The sequence below is a fragment of the Rhinatrema bivittatum genome, chromosome 4 (genome assembly GCF_901001135.1).
Source record: "Rhinatrema bivittatum chromosome 4, aRhiBiv1.1, whole genome shotgun sequence".
NCBI lineage: Eukaryota > Metazoa > Chordata > Amphibia > Gymnophiona > Rhinatrematidae > Rhinatrema > Rhinatrema bivittatum.
The window spans coordinates 412,110,297-412,131,347 of record NC_042618.1 but is presented as its reverse complement, the minus strand read 5'-3'; the positions used below and the strand labels follow the sequence as shown (position 1 = coordinate 412,131,347).

Sequence of the window (21,051 nt, the reverse complement as noted above, 5' to 3'; positions counted from 1 at the left end):
TCAATGCAGACCCCTGAATGCCATGCCACTTTTGCCGCATGCTGTTCCTTCTTGCACCTGTGGCACCACCAGCACTGAAAACGGCAAGCGGGGGGGGGGGGGGAACGACAGTCCCTCGACACCACAGAGCCAAAACCCGATCTTCTTTGCAGGCAGAGAAGCTGCTGAACACCCCATCCCTGAGCTCCCCGACCTAAGGTAGTCCCCCAATACCCCACCGAACCCCACTGCTGCACATATTCCTCTAACTAGTTCCTGGGTTTTTTTGTTTTGTTTTTTTTTTTAACTCTGATAACAAATAAAGATACATAGAAGCCAATACTTTCCTTTGGTGCAGAGGTTCCAGGAGTGCAGGCCAGAAGATCAAAAGAGAGCCAGAACACCATCTATATCCATCTCCTCTGCCAAACTTTAGTGACCCAGCCCGGGGACAAACCGCATAAAAGGGATATTACCCTGCTCCACTGGGCTTGCAGTGCAGAACTTCCAGCAGGTTCCACCGCTGTCTCATGGGGGAGGAGGGATCTGGACCACCAGATGTCCACCCCACAGACCTCTGGACCAAACTACCAGAAGCATCACCAACCCCCTACTCATCCGCCTCAAACCAGGGGGTATAGCCCCACCAGAATCTCACAACTCCCTGGGAGGATCCAGAAACTTGTCTTTAATCTACTTTTGTTTATTTTTTCTTCTCTCCAGACTGCAGGTTTTACACCATCTACCATCTGCTGGAGACAGAGAAATACTGAGAGACTCCAAGTGGCACAATGGGTTATGTACAGTGTCAATGAAACTTTCTCCGTCTCCTTCTGCTGGCAGAGAAGCAAAACCCAGGAGTCTGGACTTATCTGGGTATGAACAGGAATGGAGTATTTTTAGGGTCCTTTGTTTTTAGTTTACACTGATTTTCACCCATAAATTCCTAGAATTTTCCAAACCTGACAATCAGTTTAAAATGATATTCACCCTAATTTTCGGCCGATTAGAAAGCTGTTCCTGAGCTGCGAATAAGCATTTCAAGGCCTCCAGCAACAGTTAGAAGCTAGTGTGGGCCGAAGCGCATACTGTGTTTGAAGTTCTGCCCCCCACCACCAGTGATAGCGCTCACGCTGTTTTTCAAATCCCGCTTCCTTACCAAAAAAGTAGCCAAAGTGCCTGCTGTCTGGTGTTGCAAATGCATTTGAAGCAGGCCCTGTCCACCAGAAGCAGTTCCCAGCCAGGTCTCTGAACCTGCAGAAAAGTAGAAGTGCAGTGCTGCAGAGCATGGGAGCCTCGATAAGCATGCTGCTGAAAGAGACAGAAGTCTGGAGCTATCCAATAATGCTGTGTGGGGGTTGGAGAAGAAAGGAACATGCTAGGCAGGGGATTAGGGTAGAGATGGGGGTGCTGCTGAATGGGTGGGAGAATTTGCTTAATATTATTTTATTATTCTGGCTTCTGTCCATCAAAATAAACTCCGATATTTCCCAGGAAAAATAATGAATCTTTTTTTTTCAACTGATTTTTTTCCTGTTTTTTTTTTCTTGTCATAATAAAATTCCTTGGAAAAATAAAGAACAAGAAAAACAAAAAATGAAGGTCTCTTAAGTATTTTGAATCCGGCAGATTACAGGATGTGAAGCTGCAAAGGAGATTGTGTTAAACAATTTGATTTTAACTGTGTGGCCAAGGAAGTAGATAAGGGCAATTGCCAAACATGGTATACTTAGATTTCAGAAAGGCCTTTGACACACTTTTATAAAGGAGGCTCAAAGAAGCTCAACAGCCAAGGCTGGGTCCTAAGGGGGTAAACTAGCCAAGAAACTGGTTGAGTGATAAGTAAGGAGGGGAAGTGTTAAAAGTGTCAATCCAAGGAAAGGGGCTTACCGTTTAAGTACTACAGGGATCAGTACTGTGTCCAGATCTGTTGATTATAATAAATGATGCTGTAAAGTAACTAACAGAGAAGGCATGTTTTTTGTTTGGTTTTTTTTTTGCAACAGGGTTAACACTCCAGACAAAGTGGAAAAAATGAGATATCTGAGAAGGATTAAGGGGTGAACAGTAATTTGCCAACTAAGATTTACTGACAAATGTATTAAAAGATTTTTCTGCACTTTGTATCTATGGAAAAAATGCTTAGTAAATATGACCCTTAATGCAAAAATGTACAGTCATGCACCTGAGAGGCAGAAATCCAAGGGAGCAGTACATGGGGAGGGATGAGAAAGCATTAAACAGGAGAGGAATTTAACAGCGATCATATCTGATGATCTCAAGATTGCTAAAAAATGCAACAAAGACAGGACAAAAGCCAGAGGAATGCGAAGGTGCATAGGGACAGGTATAACTAGCACAAAAATAGCTGATAATATCTCTCTCCACATCATTGGTATCATCTCATGAGGACTATTATGTTACGTTCTGGAGACTGCATCTCCAAAGAGATGCCCAGAAGCTTACCAAAATGGTGCCAAGTCTGTACCATCTCCTCAATGACGTCTGACTCAAAGACATAAATATGTATATTATCGAGGAGAGGAGGAAGAGAGAGGATATGACCCAGAAATCCAAATACTTCAAAAGAATCAATTCATAAGAGGTATTTTTCAGGACAAGGAAAGTTCTAGAATAAGAACATAAGATTTGCCATTCTGAGTCAGACTAAAAGTCCATCAAGCTCAGTATCCATAGAAACATAGAAATGACGGCAGAAGAAGACCAAACGGCCCATCCAGTCTGCCCAGCAAGCTTCACACATTTTCTCTCATACTTATCTGTTTCTCTTAGCTCTTTGGTTCTATTTCCCTTCCACCCCCACCATTAATGTAGAGAGCAGTGATGGAGCTGTATCCAAGTGAAATATCTAGCTTGATTAGTTAGGGGTAGTAGGGGTAGTAACCGCCGCAATAAGCAAGCTACACCCATGCTTATTTGTTTTACCCAGAATATGTTATTCAGCCCTTATTGGTTGTTTTTCTTCTCCCCTGCCGTTGAAGCAGAGAGCTGTGCTGGATATGCGTGAAGTATCAGTTTTTCTTCTCCCCTGCCGTTGAAGCAGAGAGCTATGCTGGAAATGCATTGAAAGTGAAGTATCAGGCTTATTTGGTTTGGGGTAGTAACCGCCGTAACAAGCCAGCTACTCCCCGCTTTGTGAGTGCGAATCCTTTTTTCTTCTCCCCTGCCGTTGAAGCAGAGAGCTATGCTGGATATGCGTGAAGTATCAGTTTTTCTTCTCCCCTGCCGTTGAAGCAGAGAGCTATGCTGGATATGCGTGAAGTATCAGTTTTTCTTCTCCCCTGCCGTTGAAGCAGAGAGCTATGCTGGATATGCGTGAAGTATCAGTTTTTCTTCTCCCCTGCCGTTGAAGCAGAGAGCTATGCTGGATATGCGTGAAGTATCAGTTTTTCTTCTCCCCTGCCGTTGAAGCAGAGAGCTATGCTGGATATGCATTGAAAGTGAAGTATCAGGCTTATTTGGTTTGGGGTAGTAACCGCCGTAACAAGCCAGCTACTCTCCGCTTTGTGAGTGCGAATCCTTTTTTCCACATTTCCTCTTGCTGTTGTAGCTTAGAGCGATGTTGGAGTCACAGTAACCATGTGTATGTTTATTGAATAAGGGTATTATCTCCAGGCAGTAGCCGTCATTCTGGCGAGCCACCCACTCTTTATTGACGGCCTCTTGATTTTATGGATCCACAGTGTTTATCCCACGCCCCTTTGAAGTCCTTCACAGTTCTGGTCTTCACCACTTCCTCCGGAAGGGCATTCCAGGCATCCACCACCCTCTCCGTGAAGAAATACTTCCTGACATTGGTTCTGAATCTTCCTCCCTGGAGCTTCAAATCGTGACCCCTGGTTCTGCTGAATTTTTTCCTACGGAAAAGGTTTGTCGTTGTCTTTGGATCATTAAAACCTTTCAAGTATCTGAAAGTCTGTATCATATCACCTCTGCTCCTCCTTTCCTCCAGGGTGTACATATTTATATTCTTCAATCTCTCCTCATAAGTCATTTGATGAAGACCTTCCACCTTTTTGGTCGCCCTTCTCTGGATCGCCTCCATCTTGTCTCTGTCTCTTCGGAGATACGGTCTCCAGAACTGAACACAATACTCCAGGTGAGGTCTCACCAAGGACCTGTACAAGGGGATAATCACTTCCCTTTTCTTACTCGATATTCCTCTCTCTATGCAGCCCAGCATTCTTCTGGCTTTAGCTATTGCCTTGTCACATTGTTTCGCCGACTTCAGATCATTAGACACCATCACCCCAAGGTCTCTCTCCTGCTCCGTGCACATCAGCCTTTCTCCCCCCATCGAATACAGTTCATTCGGATTTCCAGTCCCCATATGCATGACTCTGCACTTCTTGGCATTGAATGTCAGCTGCCATATCTTCGACCACTCTTCCATCTTCCTTAAACCAGTCTCATTCTCTCCACTCCTTCCGGCGTGTCCACTCTGTTGCAGATCTTAGTGTCAACCGCAAAAAGACATACCTTACCTTCTATCCCTTCCGCAATGTTGCTCACAAAGATATTGAAAAGGACCGGTCCCAACACCGATCCCTGCGGTACACCGCTTAAAACCGCTCTCTCTTCAGAGACAGTTCCATTTACCATCACACATTGTCTTCTGTCCGTCAACCAGTTTGCGATCCAGGCCACCACCTCGGCACTCATTCCTAAGCTTCTCATTTTATTCACCAGTCTCCTGTGCGGGACAGTGTCAAAAGCTTTGCTGAAGTCCAAGTAGATGACATCGAGTGCTCTTCCTTGATCCAATTCCTTGGTTACCCAGTCAAAAAAGTCAATCAGATTTGTCTGACAGGATCTTCCAATGGTGAATCCATGCTGCCTCTGGTCCAGCAATTCTCCCGACTGTAGATAGTTCACTATTCTCTCTTTCAACAGTGACTCCACTACTTTTCCCACCACCGAAGTGAGGCTAACCGGTCTGTAGTTACCAGCCTCTTCTCTGTTCCCACTCTTGTGAAGCGGGACCACCACCGCTCTCCTCCAATCATTCGGCACCACTCCCGTTTCTAGGGATCTATTGAACAGGTCACACAGCGGACCCGCCAGCACATCTCTGAGCTCCCTCAGTATTCTGGGATGAACTTCATCAGGCCCCATGGCTTTGTCCACTTTCAGTTTCACCAGCTCTTCCCATACATTTTCTACTGTAAATTGAGTTACATCTACTCCATTCCCCTCCAGTTTCTTGTTAACTAGTGATGGTCCTTCTCCAGGGTCCTCTTTAGTGAACACAGAACTGAAGTATTCATTTAATATTTCTGCCATTTCTTCGTCTCTCTCCACACATTGATCCTTTCCACCTTTCAATTTCACTATACCAACAGTGGCCATTCCAGGTCAAAGTACCTAGCAGGATCCCAAGGGGTAGATAGATTCCAAACTAATAGCTTTCACAATATCCTCTTGGCAACAAATTCCAGAGCTTAATTATGTATTGAATAATTCTCTCTCTCTTATTAGTTTTAAAAATATCACCTAGTAACTTCATAGTGTGTCCCCTAGTCTTTGTATTTTTTGAAAGAGTAAACAGTTTAACGTTTACTTGTTCCATTCCACTCATTTTATAGAGCTCTATCATATCTCCCCTTAGCTGTCTCTTCTTCAAGCTGAAGAATCGTAACCTCTTTAGCCTTTCCTCATTGGAGAATTGTTCCATCCCCTTTGTCATTTTGGTCACCCTTCTCTATACTTTTTCTAATTCTGCTATATCTTTTTTTAAGATGTGTGGACCAGAACTGGAGAAATTACTTACCTGACAATTTTGTTTTCCTTAGCGTAGACAGATGGACTCAGGACCAACAAGTTATGCTCCCTGCCAACAGTTGGAGACAGAGTCAGATTTCAAAGCTGACGTCACCCTACATACACCCCTGCAGTGACCCCAGTCCTTCAATATTGTCTTCAAAAGCCATTTTGGACATACTATTGAAAAATCTTGATTAAAAATATGATTAAAAACAGATAACTAACTGTACTCAACCAAAGACTGAACCCCAGTAAAAATATAGATGCCCTGATCTAGGGACTGGATGACGGCTTACCCGTAATCTCTTGGAATCGATATCCACTCCACGGGCACTGTTCTTGGGCAGCCATTGGCAGGATGCTGAGTCCATCTGTCTACACTAAGGAAAACAAAATTATCAGGTAAGTAAATTCTCCATTTCCTAGCGTGTAGCCAGATGGACTCAGAACCAATGGGATGTACAAAAGCTACTCCCAATCAAGGTGGGAGGCTGCTCACGGTTTGGTAAATACCGCCCTTGCAAAGGCTGCATCCTCTCGGGCCTGAACATCCAGGTGATAGAATCTGGAGAAGGTGTGCAAGGAGGACCACGCCGCGGCTGGCAGATATCAATGGGTGACAGCAGTCTAGCTTTCGCCCATGAGACCACCTGAGCCCTAGTGGAATGAGCTTTAACCTGAGAAGGTAATGGCTTTCCTGCCTCCACATAGGCTCCCGTGACCACCTCCTTAATCCAGTGAGCTATAGTAGCCCGTGAAGCTAGTTCGCCCTGCTTCCTTCCACCATGAAGGACAAACAGGCGGTCTGTCTTTCGGATCAGTTCTGAAACTTCCAGATACTGCACCAAAATTCTACTGACATTCAAATGAGGGAGGAGGCGGTATATTCTTCCATGTCCTTATCCTTATCTAGGGATGGCAACAAAATGGACAGATTCAAATGAAACTGAGACTATCTTAGGCAAAAAGGATGGAACAGTACGAAGCTGTAACGCTCCTGGAGTCATCCAGAGGAACATTTCCTGACATGACAATGCCAGCAGTTCAGAGATGTGACGTGCTGAGCCACCAGTAACACCGTTTTCAAGGTTAATAAACGCAAGAAAAGATTGCACAGCAGTCGAAAGGAGGCCCCTGCCAAAAACTCACAATACTCGATTAAGATTCCACAAGGTAACCAACCACCGTAGAGATGACTGGAGGTGCTTCACCCCTTTCAGAAAATGGGCCACATCTGGATGAGCCAACAGGCGGGTTCCGTTCACCTCTCCCACCCATTCAGGGGATTCCGTTTCCCTGAAACAGGAGAGAGCTGCTGCCTGGACCTTCAATGAGTTAAGGTTCAAGCCTTTATTCAAGCCATCCTGCAAAAATTCCAGAATTAGTGGGATTTTGACCGCCCGAGGGGGGACACCGCATTCCTCACACCAGGCCTCAAATACACTCCAGACCCGCACATATGCTAGGGACATAGAGAACTTCCAAGTGCGGAGTAAGTTGGCAATTACTGCCGCAAAATATCCCTGCTTCATGAGGCGAGCCCTCTCAAGGGCCAGACCATAAGACAGAATAGAGTCGGATCCTCGTGAAGGACCGGTCCCTGCTGTAGTAGGTCCCTGTGCAGTGGGATGCACGGGGGTGGGGGGTGGGGTGTCACTACCAGGAGTCTCTGCATGTCCACATACCACGGATACCTGGGCTAATCTGGAGCTACTAGTAGGACTAATCCCCTGTGGTGGTCAATTTTGCGAATGACCCTGCCCAGTGGGGGCCACGGAGGGAAGGTGTATAGCAACTCTTCTTCTGGCCAGGTTTGAATGAGAGCGTCAACCCCCAGAGACCACTGATCTCTTCTGCAACTGAAGAATCTGGGAACCTTCGCATTGTGAGATGCGGCCAACAGGTCGATGGATGGGAGACCCTAGTGATATATCAGCTGAAAGGCTTTGGCCGACAATGCCAACTCTCCTGGATCCAGATTCTCCCTGTTTAGAAAGTCTGCTCTGACGATGTCTTTTCCTGCGATGTAGGAGACTGAAATCATCTGTAGATGTATTTCTGCCCATTCCCATAAGGAGATCTATCTCCTGTGACACTTGCTAGCTCTTGGTTCCACCCTGGCGGTTGATGTAGGCCACTGTCGTTGCATTGTCAGACATTACACAGACCGCTTGACCCTGGAGTTTGTGGCTGAATTGTAGACATGCCAATCTGACTGCTTGGGCTTCCAGGCGGTTGATGTTTCAGAGGTCATCTTCCTTGGTCCAACGTCCCTGGGCCATCAGTTCCTGACAGTGAGCTCCCCAGCCCCGGAGGCTCTCGTCTGTTGTGAGGACCAGTCAGTTCGGGGAGACCAGGGGTACACTCCCGCTCAGATGAGCTTCCTGCAGCCACCACTAGAGCCGAGTGCATATTCCCATTGGTAAGTGGAGGCGATTCGAATAGTCTTGAGACTGCGGGTTCCAACATGATAGTAGTGAGCATTGAAGTGGTCGCATGTGTGCCCTCGCCCACGGCACTACTGCCAGAGTTGCCACCATCAAACCGAGAACTTGGAGATAGCTCCACACCGTCGGGCGTATCGTGCTCATCAACTAACTCACTTGAGACATTAACTTCCTTATCCGCATGGTCAGAAGGAAGACCTTGCCCTGCTTGGTGTCGAACCGGACTCCCAGATATTCCAAGGACTGTGAGGGCTTGAGACTGCTTTTGTCCAGGTTTATGACCCAACCGAGTTCCTGAAGCAAGGAAGTCACCCTGCTGGCCACCCAGAGACTTTCTTCCACAGATTTGGCCCAGATCAATCAGTCATCCAAGGATGGGTGCATCAGGATTCCCTGTTTTCTCAATGCTGCTGCTACAACCAGCATAATCTTGATAAATGTTCTGGGGGTGGAGGCTAGGCCAAATGGCAGTGCCCAGTACTGATAAATGCGATCCAGTACCGCAAAGCGCAGGAAATGGTTTCTTGATGGATTGGAATATGTAGGTAGGCCTCAGATAGGTCCAGTGAAGTTAAGAATTATCCTGATTGTACGGCCATTATCACAGAGCGTAGGGTTTCCATGCAGAAATGATTTACTCATAGATGTCTGTTAATGCTCTTGAGGTCCAGGATGGGGTGAAAAATCTTCCTTCTTGGGTACAATGAAATAGATGGAGTAACGCCCCATATTTTCCTGGGGTGCAGCTACTGGGATTATAGCCCTCAATTTGAGGAGCCTTAAAAGAGTAGTCTCCACTGCCTGCTTCTTGTGCGGGGAGTGGCAAAGAGACATCATGAATGTGTCCCGAGGAGTGCTGTGAAATTTCAGCGCATATACTTCTCGTATGACCTTCAGTACCCATTTATCCAAACTGATCTCTACCCGCCGCTGGTAGAAGAGGAACAGTTGACACCTTATCTCTTTGTTCCAAGGGTGGGTCGGCAAACTTTCACTGAGGGGTTCAGGAGGAACCTGAACCCAAGCCTGACCCTCTCTTGGGCTGTCAACTACGAAAAGACTGAGACCTCCCAAAGGGCCGAGACCTCTGAAATATCAAGTTTCTGTAGGGCAAAAGCATCAGGAGCCCCTGGAATGACCCCTCATAGGCGAGGGGTGCTGTAATTGCTTTCTCTTATCTTCTGTTAGCCGGGGAACTGGAGATCCGCCCCATTTACTGGCCAGCTTTTCCAATCTGCTTACGAAAAGGAGTGATCCTTTAAAGGGCATTTTTGTAAGATTTGCCTTGGAGGTTGCGTCTGATGACCAATTCTGCAGCCATAGCTGTCTTCTGGCCGCCACCACTGAGACCACTCCTCTGGTCGAATTACGGACTACATCTGAGCCCGTGTCAGCTAAAAAGGGTGGTGGTGGGTTCCATAACCGCTCTAGAATTCACCCCCAAGTCATCCACCTCCTGAGAGAGGAGTAGGCACGAATGAGCTACCAGGGAACAAGAAATTATCTGTCAGGTCATTGCTAGTGCGTCAAGAGCCTGTTTAAGGACGGACGCCATCCGTCTATTATGTGCATCCTTTAAGGCTGCTCCTCCCTCCACTGGGATAGTTGTTCGCTTATAGATGGCCAGACCAGCGCATCCACTTTAGGGAAACTGAAACGCTCTCACTGCTGATCCAGTAGGTATAGAGATTCTAATGGTCGTTCCCCTTTAAAACTTGCTTTTGGGGCATCCCATTCCAGGTCAATCAACTCCTGGATGGCTTCCAGTACTGAAAAGTAGCAAGAGGTTTTCCGTAGGGAAATCAGAATGGAATTCTTCTTTGGTTCCATCATAGAGTCCACCCTAGGAACTCCCAGCATCTTCAGGGTCTGTGAAACCAGGGCCGGCAATTCGTCTCTATGGAAAAACCGTAACATGGTCTGATACAGTTCTAAACCATCTTCGAAGGAATCTGTCTGTATCCTCCTCTTCGTCCCTGCTGTCTGGGTCCCTGCCAGGGATACCCTTGGTGAGGCAAGGCATGCTTCGAGGTCTGCCAATAAAACTGCGAGAGGGAGGGCTTACCAGACAGAGATTCTGTCCGGACAGGGGCAAGTGAGGTAGCAGACTGCACCTGTATGAAGGCTTGAAGGCCCTGGAAAAAGCCCACCCAAAGAAGGCAGCCGGGCCCATGCCTACCCCAGGAGGTACTGGGGTAGGTGCTACTAATTTCTCTCTCCCATGGATGACCCAGTCACGGGGGTACTCAGATCTGGGGTACTTCCAGTTAAGGCTGTGGTTACCCCATCCTCTGAATGGGAGGAGCCGGGCTTAGCAAAGTCTGGGGAGGCCAACTCTCCCTGGGCTTCCTCACAGTGCTGACATAAGTTGAAATCCAGGTCAGACTATGAAGCCCTAATATGACAAAGCAGGGCAGAGAGAAAGGTACTTATGATTTTTGGCTCAAGGAGCCATTGGCAGCAGTAACTGTATTGTTCTGTCGTCTCGTGCTTAAAATTTTATGTGCACAGTTTTCAGGCACCTAGGCGGGATGTGGCGAGGCACACGCACAGCCCTTGCACCCGGCTTTACCTTTATTCTGCACTTAGTAGTTTGTATGCACGTGACATTAGACGCACTGTACATGCCGACGTTCTATGGAGAGCAAATCGGCATACAGAAAGTCAAAGATGGCGCTGCCGTGGCCTACCACGCGGTGTACCGACCAAACCCATCAGGGAGCTGGCTCAATCTGCTCGGAAACCCACTTCCCCTTACCCCAATGGGATCGGGAACAACGGTACGGCGAGCTGAGCACGGAGACTGGAGGAAGTCTTACTGAAACCCCTCCAATTGTGTCTGAATCGGAAGGTTTTTTTTCCTTTTATTTACCTGGGCTCAGCGCTTACCGGCTAAGTTCAGAGATGGTCTCCTGCTGTGGGGGGGGAAGGGTTTTGGCTGTCACCGCCATGCTTGGCTTCCTGCACTCGCTGCCTTTCAGCTGCTTAAGTGGCAAAGTCCATGCCGGGAACCAACTAGCACACCAGGGCACACCTCTGAGGGATCTCAGAAATCGCCTCAGGAATTCTCAATTGGGAGAGGGAACTTTAGGGATCACTGTAGGAGAGCGGGGCTCAATATTTTCACCAATTTAAATGTAGAATTTCTACTTCCAAAAAGTACAGCAAACCCCATAGGGTGAGGTACGTCCACCAACTGCTGGAAACGGAGAAATACTGAAGGGCTAAGTTCACTGCTGGGGCGTATGTAGGGTGACATCAGCTTTGAAATCTGACTCCATCTCCATCTGCTGGCAAAGGGAGCATAACCCATTGGTCCTGAGTCCATCTGGCTACATGCTAGGAAATAAACACAATATTCAAGATGAGGTTGCACCATGGAGAGATACAGAGGCGTTAAGATATTCTCTGTTTTATTCTCCATTTCTTTCCTAATAATTCCTAGCATTCTATTTGCTTTCTTGGCTGCTGCTGCACACTAGTAACTCCTAATGTGGAACCTTGTATTGTGTAGCTATAATTTGGGTTACTCTTCCCTAAGTGCATCACTTTACACTTGTCCATATTAAATTTAATTTTCCATTTGCATGCACAGTTTCCCAGTTTTGCAAGGTCCTCTTGCAATTTCTCACAATCCTCTTGTGATTTAACAACTTTGAATAATTTTGTGTCATTGGCAAATCTGATCACCTCTCTCACTGTTTCCATTTCCAAGTCTTTTATAAATATATTAAAAAGCAGTGGTCCCAGAATAGATCCCTGGGCACTCCAGTATTCACCATTCTCCATTGGAAAAATTTACCATTTAGTCCTACTTATTGTTTTCTAACTTTTAACCAATTCCCAATCTATAATAGAACACTGCCCCCTATCCCATAACATTTTAATTTCCTAAGATGGACTTTGACAAATGCGTTCTGGAAATCCAGATACACTATATCAACTAGCTATGCGTAGGAATCTCAAAGGAAATAGACTCGGGAGTAATATGAGGAAATATTTCTTCACAGAATGAGCAATTGATATGTAGAGATGACTCCCAGTGGAAATGGTGAAGCAAAGTCAGAATCGGGATAAGCAAAGAGGATCCTTAGTTGCAGGAAAGCAAGGATAAAGGAGGAGATCAAGTAAGTTCTGCAGTATTGCAACAGAAAAGGAAAATAGGCAGACCAGATGGACTTTGTGAGCAGGGCTGAAAAACCCCTGGTCATTAGGTCATCTGGGTATCTAAAAACTGGTGCCTGCTGCCTGCCTCTGGTTTGGGAGAAGCTGCCAAGCTGCAGTGGTCCAGAAGTGAATACCGCTGCCTGCAATGGGCTTGGCCGAGAAGAAATTGCCATACTGCTTGTGGCAGGCCTAGAGCTGGAGAAGAATAGCTGCTGCTTGCAGTGGGCCTATGCCAAGAAAAGCCACAGCAGCTACCTGCACCATAAATAAGAGGCTGAACGGATGGAGGGAGGAGGTAGTCGGACAAAGGCTTGAGGGAGGGTGAAGGGAGAGAGGGGATAGAAAAACAGGCTAGAGAAAAACAGCTGGAAGGAGAGGAGCATGGTAAGAGGTTGGGGAGGTGGTAAAGAGGACAAGAGAGAAAATAATTACAAAAACAAAAGCCAAATCGACAAAAATATTCAAACAAAAAAACCCAAAAATACAAAATAGACTAAACGAACAAAATTGAAAAAAAAAAATCCTAACTACAGACAAAAGAAAAAAAAACTGAAAAAAACCCCCCAAAACAAAAATCTCAACAAAAAAAGGTTACAAGAAAAAAAATGCAATTTTGCTCTGGCTCCTAAAACAGTTTGGAAGGTGTTGTGGTTTTCTAAATGTTATTTCTACCCCTGCTTGTAATCTTTATCTGTCTTAGGGGCATATTTTAAATACTTGCGCAAGCGCGTACTTTTGTTCGCGCAGCAGGCGTGAACAAAAGTACGCTGGATTTTATAAGATACGCGCGTAGCCGCGCGTATCTTATAAAATCCGGGGTCGGCGCGCACAAGGGGGTGCACATTTGTGCAACCTGCGCGCGCCGAGCCCAGCGCGCGCTGCCTGTTCCCTCCGAGGCCGCTCCGATTTTGGAGCGGCCTCGGAGAGAACTTTCCTTCGCCCTCCCCCCACCTTCCCCTCCCTAACCCACCCTCCCGGCCCTATCTAAACCCCCCCCCTTACCTTTGTCCGCAAAGTTACGCCTGCTGAAAGCAGGCGTAACTTTGCGCGCGTCAGCCAGCTGCCCCGCACCGTGGTCCGGTCCCGGGGGCTGTTCCGGAGGCCGCGGCCATGCCCCCGGAACGCCCCCGGGCCGAAACCACGCCCCCATCGCCGCCCCCGAAACGCCGCACCCTGCCCCCTAAACACCGCGTCATCCCGCCACGCCCCCGACAGGAAGTCCCGGGACTTATGCACGTCCCGGGGCTTTACGCGCGCCGGCGGCCTATGCAAAATAGGCGCGCAGGCCTTTTAAAATCCGCCCCATAGTCTGTTTCTATTTATGCTACCCAAATCTCTACACTGCTGTTGAACAGTTCAGTTTCTGCTGCATTATAAGGTAAAGCAGGTTATTAAGAAGCAATGAGAACACACAAATGAAGAAAAGCTCATTAGCTTTCATGCAGGGATACATTTTGTAGGTTTCCTACTGAAATTAACAAACGGTTAGCAGCTGAATGTTTACCTTCTGGTCTGATAGCCTTTTCATAGGAAGTCTCCTTTTCACAACCCAAATCACTTATTGATTCTGTAGTGTGTTCCAAGAATCCCGAGTTGGAGCTCAGCAGGGAGTTTCTTTCCATGGGGGTCTTGCTTAGCACTGCACCGTAGTCCCCGGATTCTGGATGCAGCTCAGTGGCAGAAGGCAACAGCTGGGGGGCTTGCATGGGATGGAAGTCTCTATCTCTGTCTCCAGCTTCTGTAGCCACTGGGCAGCTATTTTTCACAAGTGCATCCATCTTTTCTGGGGTCAAAGGTCGAGATGCCTGCTCTGGCGACATCCTGCCTGGCTGGAACGGGGGCTGAAATACACTCACAGAGAACCTTCCCGAGGAGGAGAAAAAGAGAAACAGAAATCAGAGTATTTGCGGGAATAACTAGTGCTATATTTTTCAGTCTACTGCAGGACTTGGCATGACTAGGTCGTTGGTTGGGGGGAGGGGGATTTTGGTTGGGGGGGGGGGACTTGGATTTTGAGACAAAGTAAGAACTCACAAGGAACTATGGGACAAGAGAGGAGACATGGCTCTTGTTCTACATTCACAGTGGTGACATACAGCAGCACATTATTTCACTGCTCAGCACCTACCCTCTAAAAATATTTTTAAAATGCAGGCTTTTCCAGCAAGAGACTGCACTCACCTTGCATAACCTTCTAAGAGCTGTGTGAGGCGGGAGTAAGTCAGACGAGACTCTGGTATGCTGATGAGGAAAGGATAACCAATATTTTCAGGACGGCAGGAGGACTTGTGATCTGGCCAATGCGTTTTCTGACACACCCTACAACACAATGCAGGGCAACATAGAAGAAATGAGCCTCTCCCAATCTTGGCAAAACATATGCACCTGGATCTCATAGACAAAAATGTGTCCCCTCAGCTGCCATTGAGACTTGATGTAGCAGAGATTAAGGTAGGTAGGTAGGAAGCCGGAGCTCCAGCTCTCAGTCTCTATTCTAGGTCATTCATCACACAGAGTTCACTGAGATTTTTCAGGGTGATCAGCATGGGCCACAGTGGTGAGAATCCTAACTGTGCCAATTTAATCATTAGAATTACCAAATCAATAGTAATCAAGATTGCCATGCTACATCTGGACCAAAGTACTGCCCTGCATGCCAACTGGTACTACTAGCCTGACAGAAAACTGCAAACACAATTTTTATAAAACTGTAGGTATACTCCCTTGCAAGGAATCCCCTTACTCCTTTCTATTTCAGTTTAGATCATAAGAACTGCTAAAATGGGTCCATCTACCCCAGCATACCGTCACAGATAGTGAAAAGCTACAGAAGCTAAAAGGAAAGATATAAGAAACAGGGCATGTGCACCAATACCCATTCATTATTGTATTCTAGCAATCACAGTTTCGGGATGCAATGGACCTAGAATGATATCAGATTACCATCAGGCAGATTCTGTAAAGTGCGCTCAGCTTTGCGCACTGTTTAACACAGGTTTGCCACATGTTTCTGAGGGGCGTGTATTACCCCTTATACTATAGGGGGGTTTAGCGCCTCGAAAATGCGCGGCCAAACCCCCTGAAAACTAACAGCGCTCATCACATGCAAATGCATGTTGATGAGGCTATTAGTCAGTCACTGAAAGTAAAATGTGCATCCAATCCACACATTTTACGCTCATAAATTAATGCCTGCCCAAGGGCACTCCAGTGCAAGCGCTAATTTATGAGCAACCCAGAAAAGTGTACAGAAAAGCAGAAAATACTGCTATTCTGTACACCCTCTGACTTAATTTCCTAGTGATATTAAGTCAGAGGAAACAAAAATGTAAAATAAAAAAATAAAAATAATGTGCCGGCCGATCCGGTTAGGAGAACGGACGCTCAGTTTTACTGGTGTCTGTTTTCCTAACCGATCACTGTCAGCATTGGTTTCCCGAACCCGCTGACAGAGCCACCTCTCCTGGGCCAAGGAGGCGCTACGGACGCATAATTGTTCCTAGTGCCTCCTTTTAGCACGATCCCTCATTTAAATATAGGATCACGTGCCCAGGAGAGGCGGCTGGGCGCACATTGGGAGAGCGGGCACTCAACATGGAGCATCTGTTCTACCGCATTTCTTACAGAATCGGCCTGCATTTTAGATAACCTATACTTGATGTAGCAGTGAGACTGCCAGTATTTTATGTAATTTTCTCCTATTCTTTGCTGTATGTATACTCCCTGCTACTAAGAATAGAACACAGTGATACAACCATCTGCCTTGGGGCTGCGAGGGCTAATTCAGCAGCACTCTTAACCCTGGACAGTGAGAGACTATGTTAAGAACAGAAACCCAGGCTGGCAGCCTGGGCTAAAGTCCCAAATATTCACATGTTAAAGAAAATTTGTATTTTATATTTCTTAACCACATCATGCCAGTGGATCATATAGCAAGCAGTGTTCAGCTTTAAAGGAAAATTAGTTTCTTACCGGATAATTTTCATTCCTGTAGTACCAAGGATCAGTCCAGGCTGCTGGGTTATGCCCCCCCTCCAGCAGATGGAGTCAGAGACAACTGAAAAAAAAGGCACCCCTCTTAATTACCTGGTGTGCCACCTGCGTCCTCTTCAGTATAATTAATAACAAAGCAGAAAATTCCATAACAAATGACTAGATCAAGTAAAAACTGCCTTAGGCAAACAGATTGAAGATAACATTTAAACAAACATTGGAACAAAAAGGCAACTAGCCTGGAGAAACTGTAGAAAAGCCGTCTGTAGGAACATATTTGAAAGAAAAAAAAAGGGAAAGAGAAATATCGACGAGCGGACTCTATTAAAAGAACTGAAAACTCACTGGGCAGGTGTCTGGACTGATCCTTGGTACTACAGGAACAAAAATTATCAGGTAAGAAACTAATTTTCCATTCCCTGTATGTACCAGGATCAGTCCAGACTGCTGGGATGTACCCAAGCTGTCTTAAATGGGGTGGGACCCAGAGAGTCCCGCTCTAAGCACACTGCTGCCAAAAGAATAGTCATCCGGAGATCGGACATCTAGACGATAGTGTTTAGCAAAAGTGTGCAATGATTTCCAAGTCACTGCCCTGCAGATTTCTTGAGGAGAAACACATTGGCTTTCTGCCCACGACGTCGCTTGTGACCATATAGAATGAGCTTTAAGCCCATCTGGCACTGGCCGTCCGTGACATATGTACGTGGAAGCAATCGCATCTTTCAACCACCGAGCAATAGTGGTCTTGGAAGCCTTACTACCTTTCTTCGGCCCACCCCATAAAACGAAAAGGTTATCAGATAGCCGAAAAGGATTAGTAACCTCCAAGTAGCGAAGTATCATCCTTCGGACATCTAGCTTCCACAGTTCCCGACCTTGAGGAGAGTTTTTATCCACGTCAGAAAAGGCTGGTAACTCCACAGACTGATTGACATGGAAAGCCGAGACTACCTTTGGAAGAAAGGAAGGCTCTGTGTGGAGAGAAATGCCGGAATCCGAAATACGCAGAAACGGCTCCCTACAAGATAAAGCTTGGAGCTCTGAAACATGTCTGGCCGAACAAATAGCCACCAGAAAAACCAATTTAAGGGTCAAATCCTTTAAAGTTGCCCGTTTAAGAAGTTCGAAGGGAGCATTACAAAGACCACGTAAAACCAAGTTCAAGTTCCATGAAGGGCAAACAGCCCGTACTGGCGGGTTTAAATGTTTAGCTCCTCGTAAGAAACGAACCACATCAGGATGACAAGCAATTGAAGATCCGTCAATCTTACCACGCAAACAACCCAGGGCCAATACCTGTACTCTAAGCGAACTATAGGCCAAACCTTTCTTCAAACCATCCTGAAGGAAGGCGAGAATATGGACTATGGTGGCCTTCCGTGGAGACACCTTCAACCTGCTACACCAGGAGTCAAAAACCTTCCACACTCTAACATAGGTAAGAGATGTAGATGTCTTACGAGCCCGCAAAAGAGTAGTAACCACCACCTCGGGATATCCCTTCTTCCTTAACTGTCTCCTCTCATAAGCCAGGCCGCAAGACAAAAGAAATCCGCCTGATCGAAAAATACCGGACCTTGACGTAGTAACTTCGGCAGATGACCGAGATGTAGAGGACCGTCCACCTGTAGGTTGATGAGGTCCGCAAACCACGGCCATCTGACACTCCGGGGCTACCAGAATAACTGGCCCCCGGTGATATTCTATGCGTCAAAGAATCTTGCCCACTAAAGGCCATGGAGGAAACACATAGAAGAATGTTCTGTGGCCACGGAAGAACCAGAGCATCCATCCCTTCTGAGCCGTGTTCTCTTCTGCGGCTGAAAAACCGAGCCACTTTGGTGTTTAGGCGAGTTGCCATGAGATCCAGGCGAGGAACTCCCCACTGGTGAGTGATGAGCCGCATCGCTGCATCGGAGAGTTCCCATTCTCCGTAATCTAGCTATTGCCTGCTGAGGAAATCCACCTGAATATTGTCCACCCCGGCTATATGCAACGCTGCTATGCGAGATAGGTGACGTTCTGCCCAAGACAATTTGGCTGCTTCGGAGGCTACCGGGTGGCTCCGGGTTCCTCCTTGACGGTTGATGTAAGCGACTGTGGTTGTGTTGTTGGAAAGTACCCTGACCGCTTGGTGACGAACCATCAGTAGAAGTTGGTATAGGGCCAATCTGACAGCCCTGGTTTCTAGGCGATTGATGGACCAAGTCGTTTGGAACGGGGACCATTGTCCCTGTATCAATCGGGACTGACAAACCGCTCCCCAACCCGTCAGGCTGGCATCCGTCGTGACTATAATTCAATGAGGAGTTTCCAGGTCCACACCCTGAAGCAAATGAAGTGGAACCAGCCACCATTGGAGGCTGGATCTCGCTGGTTCCAGCAATGGTAAGGGCATGTGAAACTCCTCCGACTTGGGGTCCCATCGAGAAAGAAGGGCCTTCTGTAAGGGTCGTAAATGAGCAAAAGCCCACGGAACCAATGCCAGGGTAGATGCCATAGAACCAAGAACCTATAAATAATCCCATGCTATTGGTAAAGGCAGAATCAAAAGGTTTCTTACCTGGGACATCAACTTTTCCATGCACCCAAGCGGTAGAAAAACCTTTCCGAGCGCTGAATCGAAGCGTGCTCCCAGAAATTGGGACGGAATCAGTTGACTTTTGGCAAAGTTGACCACCCATCCTAGTGAGCGAAGACTAAGCAAGACTGATTGTACCGTTGCCTTGCAAAGTTCTTCCGACTTTGCGCGAATCAAACAGTCGTCCAGGTAGAGATGCACCAGTACTCCTTCCCGTCGTAGACTCGCGGCCACAACTACCATCACTTTGGTGAATACACGTGGAGCCGTCGCTAGGCCAAAAGGAAGTGCACAGAACTGGTAATGTTCTCCTAGTACCATGAACCGTAGAAACTTTTGATGGTGTTTTTGAATTCCTATGTGAAGATAAGCTTCCGCTAAGTCCAAAGAAGCCAAAAACTCTCCCTTGTGGATGGCTGCAATTACGGACCTCAAGGTCTCCATACGGAATTCGTAAGTGAAGATTGACCTTTTTCAAGTCCAATATCGGACGAAAGGAATTCTCCTTCTTCGGAACCACGAAGTAAATGGAGTAACGACTAGTCCGACTGATGGAACTGGGACTATAGCCCCCAGCGCTCTCAATCGAGATAACGTCTGGAGAATAACCTGTTGCTTTTCCCGAGAACCGCCTGGAGATATCAGAAAACAGTCTCGAAGTGGGCGAACAAAATCCAAAGCGTAGCCATGACTTATAATGTCTAGGACCCACTGATCCGAGGTGATTTTGACCCATTCCTCATAAAATTGGGAGAGAAGTCCCCCGATCTTTGGGATGAAGGAATGGGTTGGTGTCCCTTCATTGGGAAGACTTAGGAGGGGCAAAGGTGTGCAAGGTCCCACTACGCTGAGATCGCCTGCCACGAAAGGAATGTGTCCATGCTTTAGTCCGGGAAGGAGTCTGTCGTGAAACGAAGGGAGTCCCCCTTCCAGCACAAAAATGACGCTGACCCCGAAAGCGTCCCTGGAAGGTACCTGCAAACTGAGAAGACTTAGGCTTGTCTTCTGGGAGTTTATAAACTTTGTCTCCAAGGTCCTTGATATTGTTCTAGCTGTTCTCCAAACAAAAGCTTACCCTTAAAAGGGAAGGAACCCAGCTGAGACTTAGAGGTAGAAACTGCCGCCCAATGGCGGAGCCATAAAAGCCTTCTAGCGGAAACTGCCAAGGACATTGTGCGAGCAGAAGTTCTAAGGAGACCGTATAACGCGTCAGCCGTGTAGGCAACCGCTGACTCCATGCGGTTCGCCTGATCAGTCTCCTCAGGAGAAAGTTCCTGAGACGTGAGCAACTGTTGAACCCATCGTAAGGTGGCCCTCTGCATAAAGCTGCTGCAAATTGCAGCCCTTACCCCCAAAGCCGAAACTTCAAAAATGCATTTAAGTAAAATTTCCAATTTTCTGTCCTGAAGATCCTTCAGGGCTGTTCCTCCCGCAACGGGAATTGTAGTATGTTTGACTACGGCTGTAACCGCAGAGTCAACCTGAGGAATTTTAAGCAAATCCAAAGATTCTAAGGGTAAAGGATAGAGCTTATCCATGGCTCTACTAACCCTTAAGGTTGCTTCTGGAGAATCCCATTCTTTAGAAACTATTTGAAAAAGTTTCGGATGAAAAGGAAAAGTTTGGGGAGGGGAACGTAGACCGGACAAAACCAAATCCCCCTGAGAAGGGTCTGAAATCTGAGATGGTAAAGGAATTTCCAACTCACCTAGTACATGCGGAATCAGAGGATCCAATTCTTCTTTACTGAATAACCGGAGAACCTGCGGATCATCCTCTTCCATTGGGGTAGTAGAATCTATATCCCTATTAACATCCGCGTTTGCTAGGTCTGTCAGGGAAAGACCTACAGGTGCTGAGGATTTGGGAATCCCAGAGCCTGCAGCAGTAATAGGGACCGCTGATCCTGAAATTCCCAAGCCCGAAGTCGAGGGTACAGGATTGACAGGAACTGCCCCTGTATTAGATAGAGCTGCTTCAGCCTCCAGGTAGGCTTTATGCATTAATAGAATGAACTGAGTTGAAAAAGGGTTTTTTTTTTTGTTTTTTTTTTTTTTTAATTCCCTCAGGAGCTGAATTTGAGGAAGGAGCAGCATT

The 21,051-nt window shown here is 46.8% G+C and overlaps 1 protein-coding gene across 7 annotated transcripts in view; it reads right to left on the bottom strand.

Annotated features, from left to right (window-relative positions):
- Positions 1-21,051, bottom strand: part of USP19 (ubiquitin specific peptidase 19) — a 239,525-nt gene that overhangs the window by 82,398 nt on the left and 136,076 nt on the right. For all 7 annotated transcript variants that reach the window (XM_029601227.1, XM_029601228.1, XM_029601226.1 and 4 more), the window contains 2 exons: positions 14,559-14,696; positions 13,882-14,240 (listed from right to left, as the gene is read on the bottom strand). In XM_029601227.1, coding sequence (XP_029457087.1) covers positions 13,882-14,240; positions 14,559-14,696 — 497 coding nt within the window. The remainder of the gene's footprint in view (positions 1-13,881; positions 14,241-14,558; positions 14,697-21,051) is intronic.